We start from the raw sequence: 13,048 nt of genomic DNA on the forward strand, positions 1-13,048 counted from the left end.
TTAATCTTAATAAGTTAATTAATCTTTGTTGATCTTAGATTGACAGCCTTTTTCCTTGACTCTGCTGGTGCTGTGTACTTATTACTGTAAAAAGAAAAAATGTATTATCATGCACTTTAGTTAGAGTTTGTGAAGCAAAGGTGTAATGGCAGTGAGAATGCCAGTGTTTTCGCTACTCTCGTTTCTATCTCCAGTTTAAATATTTAGACACTGCAAAAAAGTGAACAACTTTTCCAAGTAGATGTGTGTCTTATCCTCCCCTTTTAACTCTGCCCTTGTCTCTCTCTCTCTCTCTCTCTCTCTCTCTCTGTCTCTCTTTTTTTCTTTCGAGTTTGCTCTCTAATTTTTGTCTACATTCCACCAACTTCTCCCAAGCTATAAATATCCGACCGAATGAAATGAACAGAGAGCGAGAGCAAACTGAAAAAGATGGGAAAGATGAAGGATGACAAGGTGAAGGGGAAAAAGAGAGAAAGAAAGTTGATGGCTGTGGGGGTGAGTTTAAATGAAACCAGGTGGGGTCTCTGCTTTGGTGCAGGGGCTGCTGCTTATGTGTATGAAGGGGGGTTGGTTGAATGCGTGTGTGAATCTGTATGCTTTTGTTCTGTTGTAGAACTGGACAGATTTAGAATTTGGGCCACAGACCAGGAATTTTTATCCTGGGGGGTCAGATGGGGGCGGAGGATGGTCGTGCAGGGGGGCTGTATGGGGGTTGGAATGGGCTGTCCTTCTCGCCTCTCTTCCGTCTTTCTCTCCCTTGCATACATTCATAGTCCAGCTGTCCGTCTCCACATTCACTCTATCAGGAGTGAGGATAGAAGAGAAGACAACTGCACAGAAAGAAGAGAGAAGAGGGACCACAAAGCAACTGGAAGAAAAGGAGAGCAGAAGAAAGAAAAGTCATAGACTGATAGAGAAATTGGAGAAACGTGCCTAAGCTATAAACCTGGCCTGTGAGTATAGCAAAGAAAAAATAAAATGTCATATTGCACTCTAATGTAATGTTATATTTAGCTGTAATAGCTTTTGTTTGAGTGGAGTCTCTCTGCTTTTGCATATATGGTCATCTAACTATATTAGGAATGTCAAGTTTGCAGCAGAAAGGGGCTGAAAGGAAGTTATGTCACAGACAGTGTGCGACAGAGAGTGAGGTAGAGGCAGAAACAGATAAAGGGCAGACTAAGGAAAATTGGGCAGATTTGCTCCAGGCTTCTTGAAAGGCTGCACACGTCACACGTCACACTCCTGCACTCTTCCATGACTACAGAGCCTACAGACACCACACTCCAGTCTATTGAGAGAACAATCAATCACGTTATATAGGCTATTCCACGTCTCTTAACATTGAAACTCCCCACATTTATTACTCAACAATCAAGATGGTTTTACAAATTTTTAAATGCGCTGAGACAGTCTGCAGTGTTGCAAAACTTTCCAATCTCTATTCCAACCACTGTTTCACAACCAGATTAATGCAATTCACTCTAAGTTATTTGATCCCTGCCAATGCAAACGGTGACTTTGTTTGGATAGTGTTTCTATTTTTAAAGACAAAACGCTGATTCATACTAAATGCTGTCTGTTTATGTGAGCTGATTTTCTTTAAAAGACTGCAGAGTGCAGATTCTCAGAGGTTCTGAGGACACGCAAATGCTTGTGGAATTTGTGGTAACAGTTGTGTTTGCATGAAACACCGGTGTTGTAGTAAAAATGTAGGCACAATAAAATGACTCTATGACATCAGAGCAGAGAACACTGATTTACTGTACTTACACAGGCCACTGCCAACAGCATGTTTGTTCATGTATTTTGCTAATTACTTGTAGTTAGTTGTATTATTTTAATGGCTGGATGCTGACTCAAGCATTCATTTAAAAGCAGAAAGTGAAAGAATCGGACCTAGTACAGACTGGGGCCCTGAATTTTAGCTGCATTAGTGGAATTTGTTAACTATATTTGGTATTTGAAAATACTAAATCATCATCTCTTGGCCGAACTGCTGAGGTATGCAGTATGTAAATAGTGTGCACGTGATCACGTAACCAGAAATGATCTTGTCTATAACTTGCTTTGTTTCTGGTTTGTGAAAGGTAATAAAGTCCTCAGTGTCAGGAAACCAAACCATTGAGTGACTTAAAACATGAATGACATTGAAATGGAATGTTCATCACAAAAAGTATTTGGACACGTTAGCCACACATAAAAATGTATGAATGTCATTGCATTAGATAACAACATTTATTCAGGTGGCATTTACAATAATTTAAAGAATGATATACAGTTCTATAAGTACAAACCTTAAGGTAGGAATTTCACTAAAAGAAATTAAAAAATAGATATAGTGAACAACAATAAGATATAAAGTATATGGACACTTTACATGTCCATATGTACTGATCTACACCTGTTGTTATTCTGCTAGGTCGAACACCTGTGTGAACTTGAGGGTATCTGACTTCACACATCTACTAAAATGACCTTGGGACCAGTTGTTTAAAAGTCATTGCAAAAATGACTAATAAAAGTTTAGTTAGTTCAGAGAGAAGGTCTAGCATAATTTGTTTTGCAGGTGCTACATATTTTATTATCTATGCAATGAAATTCAGACATTTTAAGTGTGGTTAAAGTAATATTCCGGGTTTAATACAACTTAAGCTCAATCGACAGCATTTGTGTCATAATGCTGATTACAGCAAAAAATGATTTAGACTCCATCCTTCTCTTTAAAAAAAGCAAAAATCAAGGTCACAGTGAGGCACTTACAATGGAAGTCAATATGGCCAGTTTTTGGAGGGTTTAAAGATTTTATTACACTAAAATCAAGTTAACACGCATATTGTTTACATCTTGTGGCTATACTTTTGAAACAGTGAGTATTTGAAAGTTTACCAATTGTCCCAATTCACTTCAATTGTAAGTGCCTCACTGGGACCAACATTTTTTCTTTTCTTAAAGAAGGGAAGGGGCAAGTCAAAATAAATGTTTGTGGTAATCCATATTATGCCACAAATGCTTCCTGTAAGTGCTCATATACTCAGAAAAAGTACCAACATTACTATGCCTTTGCAGGCTTTTGCAAGTTGATACTCATGGGGCCATGGGGGTTCTGACAAGGCATAAAAATCCCATTTAAAATATCCATTTGAGTGGGTGGAAAGGACCTACAATTTATACAATTGTATGTTCATTGGCAAGCAAGGTATAAAACTGAAGACCTGGCACAGCATAAATGCTTTAGTCAACATGTCAGACTTCAAGTTTAATGCCCAGATGGGTAGACTTTGTTAACAGCAAAAATGACACTGGACAAGTGTTTGAGTGTGTGTGTGTGTTTTTATAAGGTTGAGAGAAAAGTAGGCGAAGAGTGCTTGTCATTATATGTGTGTGGTCCCTGCAGCGGTGTGCCCATCAGGTCAGATCTGTATTACTTGTGCTATTGGTGGTTGTATAATTACTCAGAGAAACACACTGGACAAAAGTCATTGTACTACTTACCTAATCTTAAAAAAAACAGCTGTATTTATTTAATCATAAATCATCTAAATTGCCAATCCAAACACCAATTAATTATGCTGTGTACAATTAAGTAGCTATACAATGACTGTAGCCTACAACACCAAAATAAAACTTTTGGTATATCATTGTGCAGGGGGCTCAAACAAGGGTATTCTGGGTAGCAACACTTGCCCTTTCCGGTAAACATTTGGGGGCTCTCCCGGGAATCTGATACTCTGGGAACACAGCGATGGCTAGGTTGACCGTTATGGAGAATGATGCCCACATCCTCTCCACTGGCATTCCAGAGGGTCAATTGCCCCTCGTACAACATGGTATAACCTCCACACTGCCCACACACTGGCCAAGTGACTGGACCTAGCTCCCTGCTGGCCTCAAGTTTGTTTATGATGGTCAATTTCAGGTTTTCCCCAGTCCATATGCAACATCACAGGGACAGCCTGGTTCGAGATTTTGCGGTTCTCTACTCAAACCACAAGTAGCATGTAGGTCAGTCAAAAAGAGAGAGTAATGATGAAATATTTGTGAGTGCATCCATCTTTTCACAAGATTTAAGTGCATTTGTGTCTTTCTTGAAAGTGTTTCTTGTACGGTGGCTGCTGTAAGTCCTTTGAATAAGTTTATGTGGCTTTGGCCAAAAATCACAACAATTCTATTTGGAGGATGATGCAACTGGAGGAGAATGTGCAGGTTTGCACGTCACCCTGTGGCTTGCTGTCTGTCGCATTGGGTCAACATGACAATACTTTCAGTCTGGCCTCTCTAAACCCTGCTTGTTCAGGAACAACACTCTAAGTAGTAGTGTTTGGCTCTGTGTCATGTTGGATCTGGTGTTGTATTTCCATAATGTGCCTGCAAACACACTGACTAAATGGCAATGTTAAGGCAAAGTGTGCATTCATGTGCCAGTATATTGCTTTTAACAGAAACCCTTGAAAATCTTTTCACTCTCCTGAGAGTCAGAAAGGTTTTTATAAGAATTTCAATCTTTCAGTATTTCACGTGTTCTTCCAGCAAGTCTTTGAAATAACAAACCTAATATAATCTTTGCTCTAAAACTACTTAAGAGATCACCCAAAAATAAAGTTCTCTCATCATTTACTCACCCTCATGCCATCCCTGATGTGTATGACTTTCTTCTGCAGAACACAAACAAAGATTTTTAGAAGAATCTCACCTACACCTACACTTATCATATTTCTTCAGAAGACATGGATTACACCACTGGAGTCATAGGGGTTACTTTTATGCTGCTTCTATGTGCTTTTGGAGCTTCAAAGTTCTGGTCACCATTCATTTGCATAGTATGGACCAACAGAACTGTGAAACTCTTCTAAAAATCTTCTTTTGTGTTCAACACATCTGGGATGGTATGAAGGTGAGTAAATGATGAGAGAATTTTCATTTTTGGGTGAACTATCCTTTTAAGTCCTATAGTCTTTGCACTCTCACCAGGAACATTCTTTACTTAAGTTTTCTCTTTTTGTCTCTCAGATCGTGCTTTTCAAATAACAAAAGACTTGCACAATCAAACATTGATTATGCAATCATTAGAAAATAATTGACAGGCAAATTTTTCCTTCTAGCATTTTCCTTCTGGATTCTATCTCATATTAAGAAAAATAAGATATATTCTGTGATTTTAAGCATTCTGTTTGTCTTGTGATTCTCCACAACAATGTGAGAAAATTGCTATTTTAATACAACCACCAGAGGGAGCCTGGTTATCAAGAAATTCAAGCGTCCACGAAACCTGGATCACTGACAGTTTAAATGAACCACCATGACACTGGTAACATTTGTGACCAACATTTAATTTTGAGTTTGTATGGTCTAATAAGAGTTGTGGGTGTATTTTTCATGGAATTGTCAACTATAAATGAAAATGAAGACTTCATTTCATAGGAACATATTTACTTTGGTGGGGTAAATAGTCACAGGAGTAGAGACAATTAATTCCAGTTTGAAAGATGATACCTGTCTCCAAATTCAGTAAAGGTTTGTAAAACCAGCTCTTTTAGATATGAATATCAGATTTGGAACATCACATTTAAAAGATCTATTATTAATCTATTATTCAAGTGTATGTGTTTTTATAAATTATGCTCACTGGACACGTCAATGATCACAATTGTGTCGAGTGGGAAAACTCAGATCCTTGTTTTCAATAAATAACAGATTGAGCCACATTTTAAACTGTAGATTTTAAAGTAGGATATTGCTACATTAAATGAAACCAAGTAAAAGTCATAAATAGAAATATGCAGTTATATAATGTCAATTAAATATTAAATAATATTTGCAACTTTATATTGGGTCTTATGTTGACCAACTAAGTAAATTTTGAGGTAACATAAGTATGTTTAAACTGAGATGTGTTTAGTTTCTGAGGTCTTCACATACTGTTTTTTTTTTCTTCTTTTCATTCACAGATTTCACAGTGCAACTTCTTCTCAACATCTAATTCAGAGACTCTACCAGTGCGTGTGTGTGTCTGTCTGAGTCCTTCTCTTTTGTCAACACTCCTGGAGGTGTTTATTTCTCTGTGCTCATAAGAGCCTGTTGAAGGTGTGTGTGTGAGGATGCGGCCCCAGTGTGTTCTACTCTTTTGTATGTGTATCTTTGTGTTTGTCCATCACGCCTTTTCACAGCCACCCACAGAAACTGACACATACATGGTAAGAAACGTTTCCCTCGCTCTTTTCTCTCTCTCTCTCTCTCTCTCTCTGAATTAAAGGCCTTTATGTTTATCTTTGCGGCCAGTTTCATGTGCATAAGTATGCATTCATTTATCTGTTGTTATTTTAAAGGAATGCACAGATGGGTATCAATGGGATTCACAGACCCACCACTGCAAAGGTAAAACATATAAACCTCTCATAATAGGCATCACCTGAACTCAGGGTTTTCAATGGTACATGGATAATATAAAACATAGAATTTTCAGTTATACTTAACAAGTATGTTATATATGTTAGCATTAGATTAATTAATAGTTAACATGAACTTACAATTAACAATATTTTTACAGCATCTGTTAATCTTGGTTAATGTTAATTTCTAATACATTTTAAACTCTACAATTTGTATACATTAACATTAGTTAATGCATAATGAACTAACATTAACCAATAATGAACATCAGTTTATTGATAAACTACCATTAAACAATATTAATTGGCTATTAATAACATTGTTATTAAACATTGTGTTGATGGAAAAACTATTGCAATCCTAAATAACACCAGCATATCCACTGAGAAATCTTGGATGGGAGAGAATCATTCAGGACTATATTCATTATAGACCTTTTTTACAGAATGGGATGATGCATTTCTGCCTTATTTAGCAGTGTAAATTGAGTGTTAATTTATAACATTATGCTTATTGTTATATTACCCTGGAATTAGTAAAAAAATAAATAAAAATGACGACAGCTGCTGAGAGAGTGACAGAAAATGTGGCATTTTCTCCCATCTGACTTGCTTAATCCACCGCTCTCCATTTCTTTTACTCTTCTGGAAACTCATTCAAACATAATAGTGGATTTTTTCTTTTGGTCTTGGAGCAAATCGGTAAGTGAATATAATATTGCTGTGATCTCGAAGTTGACTCTGCAAATGTTTACTACTGCATTCCAAAACCCTGAGTGTGAAAAAGGTCTATTGACTCTTTAAGATATATTAAAGTATAGTCTCCCAAAAAATGAAAATCCTCTCATTATTTACCCACCCTCATTCCATCCCAGATATGATTTATTTTGCATAACACAAAAATATAATTCAAGTGAATGGGTAAAAAACCTTGAAGCTCCATAAGCAACATAATGGAAGCATAAAAGTAATTCATATTACTCCAGTGGTTAAATCTATGTCTTTAGAAGCGATATGATAGGTGTGGGTCAGAAACAGTTTATATGCAGACATATTTATGTCCTTTTGTTTTACAATAAATCTCCATTTTCACGTTCAGAATGTGAAAGTGAAAGTGGAGTTTTATGGTAAAAAGGATTAAAATATTGATCAGTTTCTCAACCAAAACCATTGGATTGCTTCAGAAGACTATAAATGAAACCACTGGAGTAATATGGATTACTTTTATGCTGCCTTTATGTAGTTTTTGGAGTTTCAAAGGTCTGGTCACCATTCACTTGCATTGTATGGGCAAACAGAGCTGAAATATTCTTCTAAAAATCTTTGTTTGTTTTCTGCAAAAGAACATCTGGGATGGCATGAGCATAAGAATATAATTAGAGAATGTTCAGTTTGAAGTGAACTATCCCTTTAAGATTTCATGGGATTTTCTTTTTTGTCTGAAAATGTCACCTTCTTCAAATGATATGTTAGTACTAATCAAAAGGTATAATAATAAATAAAAAAAAGTTTCTAATGTACCTAACACATTTATTAATATTTATAGTTGTGCTAGCAATTTTTTTTGTGAAGAATTTCATGACAATTATAACTATTTGAATATTAACAAACAATCTGGTAAGCATTAAATAATGGGATGGGAGGGTTACTTTTGAAATGTATTCCACTACAGATTACATGCTATAAAATGTAATTTTTAAATGTAAAACGTATGCTAAATACTATGTGTTACTTCTTCAGCACTGGTTGATTTTTTTCACATCTTTTGACTATAAAAATTTTGCCAGAACAGCAAGACAAAATACACATGTTAAAAATACATTCTCTGAAAAACCTAAATATCTTATGCAGTGTTGTTTCTAAAACAAGATAAATCAAATTTATATTTTTACAAGAAAACAATACAAAAATTATTATCAAGAATCAAATTTTTGCCCTATTATCAAAGGTCTTACTAGAAAAAAAAAAAAGAATGATGATCCAATGTGAATTTTCTTGATAAAAAATATGATTGTGCCTGGTAACATGTGAATGTAAAATGGATAGAAATAGAATTTAGTTTAGCATAAAGCTGACAATTTACAGGTTTATTTCTATTTCTTGTGCTCTAAACTTACTTCAAACTTACTTCTCTGTATGCTCGTATGAATGTAACACATCATAAGAAAGTGTTTCACTGCTGTTCAAATGCACATTGGATCACATCATTTATATGTTGAACAAAATATTAAATAAAACAAATGACAACAAAATGCAAAGTAATCTCTTCAGTAATCAAAATACTTTTTAATGTAACTGTATTGAAATTACCAATGATTTAAATTGTAACTGTAGTGGAATACAGTTACTTGTATTTTGTATTTTGAATACGTAATCCCATTTACATGTATTCCCTGTATATATATATTTGAGATCTTTGGGTTGGCTGATATCTGGGTGAGGGATGAAGGTTGAAAACCCATCTGACCTAAAACATAATCAAGAACCTGCATTTATCATGTTGTCTTTACTTTTGTGTCCTCAGATATAAATGAATGTGAGACAATCCCAGTGGCCTGCAAGGGAGAAATGAAGTGCTTCAACCACTATGGCGGGTACCTGTGCCTCCCTCGCTCTGCTTCAGTCATCCCAGCACCTGATCCACCCAACCAGATCCGCCCTGGCTTGGAGAGCACGGCCAATGAGCCATTCAATCCATGTCCTCCAGGTTTTGAGCCCCAGGGAGACAGATGCCTGGGTGAGCGTGTGAAAATATGTGTGTGAGTGTGTTTTACGAACAGGTGTTAGATGGCCTGTGAATGTGGGGGGTATCAACTATTGTAAACGATAGAATGCCATTGTAGAGTCACTGAATTGTATGTGACTGGATAAACATTTAAATAAAAGTTAAAGGGATGTTACACCCAAAAATGAAAATTCTGTCATGCTATACTCACCCTTGTGTTTTCTCAAACCTGTATGACTTTCTTCTTTCAATGGAACACAAAAAGTGATGCTAGGCAAAATTACAGTTTCAGTCACCATTGAGTTTCACAGAATCTATTTTCCACACAATGAAAGTGAATGGCGACTGAGGCTCCATTTGTGTTCCAAAGAAAAGAAATCCATATGGGTCTGGAACAAAATGAGGGTGAGTAAACGATGACAGTATTTGGAATGTTTAGTTTTGACTATCAGCATTTGAATGAGTCAGCCAGAAACAGATGGTTTTTAGGGTGGTCAGTATGTTTTTTTTTCGCTCAGACAACTGTGGGAATCATGCTGAAGTCTTGGCAGGGGGCTGATCTGCAGGGGGTCACTGGATATACTAAGGCTGAGACATCGCAGCTGTTGTCTACCATCAAGAGGACATGAATAGAGATAGCATTACTCAGGAGCGGCATGTAGACATGCACAAAGTTAGCAAGGATTTATGAACATCCCATGAGCTGTGAAACAATAAATGTTCTTGGCTGCAATAACAACGATCCAGAGTTGCATTAGCTACAGTGCCATAATCGAGAAGATCAGGAAAGCAAAAAGCTAAATCAGATTTTTGTCTACAATTAATATCCATGATTCTGTCTCATGAACACAGATGTGGATGAATGTGAACGGGACACTCATGACTGCCAACCCAGTCAGCAGTGTTTCAATTCAGAAGGCTCCTTCACTTGCCAATGTCCAGATGGTTATCGCAAAGTGGGCACAGAATGCATTGGTGAGAAATCTATCTGTTACACTACTCTGTATTTGATAATACAACTCATAACTATATTTCAGTACAGTAATCTCTGGTATATTTACAGATTAGCTGTAATAGTGTGATGTTCACAGTTCTATGTTGTCACTTAAAATAAGTTCCCAGCATGCATTAAGGAATTACATGTCTTTTTTACTATTTACTGGTTTATTTTGTTTTTTTATTTTTGTTGAAGTCTTAGCTAATTGTATTTGAATGTTCAGATTTAATTTTTTGTGTTAAAGTGTGTTTGTTGATTGTCACCATTGTTTAGTTTTTTTATGCCAAGTATTTATGTGTGTGTCTGTCTTGATGGCAACTCATACTATGTTAGTTCACCAGAAACAAGAATCACTCACTATGCTGACATCACATAATTTAAATGTCATTCACTGCTTTTAATGATATGATTTTGTATAATGCATATACTATTGCCACACATAGTGACATTTCCAAGTTATGATCAGACTTACAGTCTGATCTTAAGTGTAGTTTTCTATGTAGCCCAGTGCACCAACTTGTGCTTTACTAAAACACAATTACACTGGCTGGAATGACAAAATCTAACCATACAGAAGGTCAAAGGTGCCAGCTCAAGAGAGCACTAATCACCGTAATGGTGACTTCAAACAAAACACAACTATTAACAAAGCAACAACACTAAATAAAACTAAAACTTTTATTAATTCTGAATAAAAATGTTTGTACATGTCGCCATAAAGCCCCAAGGCATTGCCTAAGCACATATACTTATTCCAGCACAAAGGCTTATGGGTAATTCACCACTGTATCCCACAATGCAGTGCTATACTGTTATTTTACAGTGTACAGTATTTATCTATTTATTCAATAAAAATATACTGTTAAATTTTGGCAACATTTTGCATGGAATATTATTTCCTCCAAAGGTTGATTTGTACTTTTAAAAATTTTACTTAGACAAGTGAAGGCTGGTGTGTGATGAACAGAGAAGGGGGGGAAGGCACATCATGATCACTAACCATGTGCCACAGATTTGATATATCATGCATGTTTTTCTTTTTTTATATATGGTTCAAAAGCTTTCACTAAGATGGTATAATGATTATTAATGTTCATTTTCCAACAATACCTTGCTAATAACCGCCATTTACTGTAAAACTAGTCACTTCACAGTGAGCCTGCTCTTGATCTCCCAGAATGCAAAATTTTTGACAGCAAACTATTGTATTTAAGAATCACAGTAGACTGCTGTAGAAGTTTGGCTGTAAATTTACAGAATTTTTTGCAGTGTACTCTAAAGCTGCTAAGTTGCAACACCATATACGTATATTTATATGTATTAAATGTAATTTATTATATGTCTGGGTGTTTCTTGGTTTCTTCAGCTTCGGGCACTTTGAATACTTGTCTTGTTAAAAACTATTTTACGCTATCAAAAGTTTTTATTTTTTTATTTGTCTACGTATACTCTATCCAACACTGTGTGTATGTGCATCATAGGAGATTTCTGACATATTTTTTACAAAAATTTGCACCACATTGTCATTTCCAACAAATCTCAAATTCTGTATTGTGTTAAAAATTATTTTGTGGTGGAAATGACGGTGATGGAAATGTAAGTTTTAAAAATGTTTACTTTTAAAGATATTCTTCTCACAAGTGATATTTACCTTCATTTTTTTTTTCAAACATCACTTGTCTTATATTTAATTACAAAAATGCTCTTCAGTGACACTTTTGTAAATTTTCTTTTTTAACGTGACCATATAACAAAAAGAAAAAAGCTTAAATCTGTCAATTTTAAAATCTGTCAATTTTAATACAATTAAACACATGGGACATGAATTTGCCCAAAAAACCCCAAACAAAAACAAAAAACGGCCCATATGTAAATACAGTATGTATGTAAATATATATTTAAACGGCTGCTTTCAAGATACATTTCATTAGTTTATGTGGCCCCTTGGATCAAACTCAGAACCATGCCATTGCTAGTGCCATGCTCTAGTAGTTGAGCTCTAAAGAAACACATACTGATATATAGATGTAGACATCTGTAAACTCTTGAGAGTAATGAAAAAATTTTGATTGGGTACAATTTCAATACTGGTACAAGAAACTGTCACTAAATGTCACTATAAGTGGGACTACTGCAATTTTTACATAAAATAAACACTTGTGTTGTATGGCAAGCCGAATTTAAGTTTAATAATTTGCAGGATATCAATTGTTGATATCAACAATTCAAATGCAAGACGGTGCCGCAGATGTCAGCCTCTGTGTGGTGCTCCTCAATTCTTTTGTTGTTTTTGTTTCTTTATCCTGTGTTTAGTAATATTTTTTTTCCAATCAGTTTTACCAGGGTGGAACAGCTGAATATTCTGCAGCACATACCAGACAATCTTTTTCCGGTTTTTGACTATTCAGATGTTTTGCTGTACATTTTAGTTGGAGGTGCAGCTGTGTTGTTCAAGCGTGCTATGAGAAGCATACAAGGGAGCGACTTGGCGCACTGGTCAAGCTCCAACAGCGTGGCTTTCGAACAGTGCTGCCGAGTATTCATCTAGCGAATCTCCACACTCTTCCAAATAAACAGATGAACTACATCTCACTCGTACAAACAAGGACTTTTCAAACTCTGCTGCCTTGTGCTTCACAGAAACCAGGCTGAGTGAAGCCATTCCAGACAGCGCGTTACACCTGCTAAGCTTTCAGCTTTTCAGAGCGGATAGCATTTTGGAGGTAAAGGGGAAAACGAGAGGCGGTGGAACATGCTAAAGTTGATGTACAAATGTAACAATGTTAAAGAAGATGTGCTGTCCTAATTTGGAAGCACTCTTTATCAACGGAAAGCCTTTCTACTCGCCAACAGGAGTTTTCCTCGATTATTCTGGTGAGTGTTTATATTCTTCCACAAGCGTGTGTGAGTGCAGCGCTACAACAGCTGGCTGATCAG

At 36.0% G+C, this 13,048-nt stretch overlaps 1 protein-coding gene across 1 annotated transcript in view; it reads left to right on the forward strand.

The window, feature by feature from the left end:
- The first annotated feature begins 408 nt into the window (after window positions 1–408).
- Window positions 409–13,048, forward strand: part of LOC127659778 (EGF-containing fibulin-like extracellular matrix protein 2) — a 29,534-nt gene continuing 16,894 nt past the window's right edge. The window contains exons 1-5 of the mRNA XM_052149733.1: window positions 409–953; window positions 5,949–6,194; window positions 6,327–6,375; window positions 8,914–9,126; window positions 9,967–10,089. Of these exons, the coding sequence (XP_052005693.1) occupies window positions 6,099–6,194; window positions 6,327–6,375; window positions 8,914–9,126; window positions 9,967–10,089 (481 nt within the window). The 5' untranslated portion in view covers window positions 409–953; window positions 5,949–6,098. The remainder of the gene's footprint in view (window positions 954–5,948; window positions 6,195–6,326; window positions 6,376–8,913; window positions 9,127–9,966; window positions 10,090–13,048) is intronic.

Source organism: Xyrauchen texanus, chromosome 19 (genome assembly GCF_025860055.1).
Source record: "Xyrauchen texanus isolate HMW12.3.18 chromosome 19, RBS_HiC_50CHRs, whole genome shotgun sequence".
In the NCBI taxonomy this organism is placed as follows: Eukaryota; Metazoa; Chordata; class Actinopteri; order Cypriniformes; family Catostomidae; genus Xyrauchen; species Xyrauchen texanus.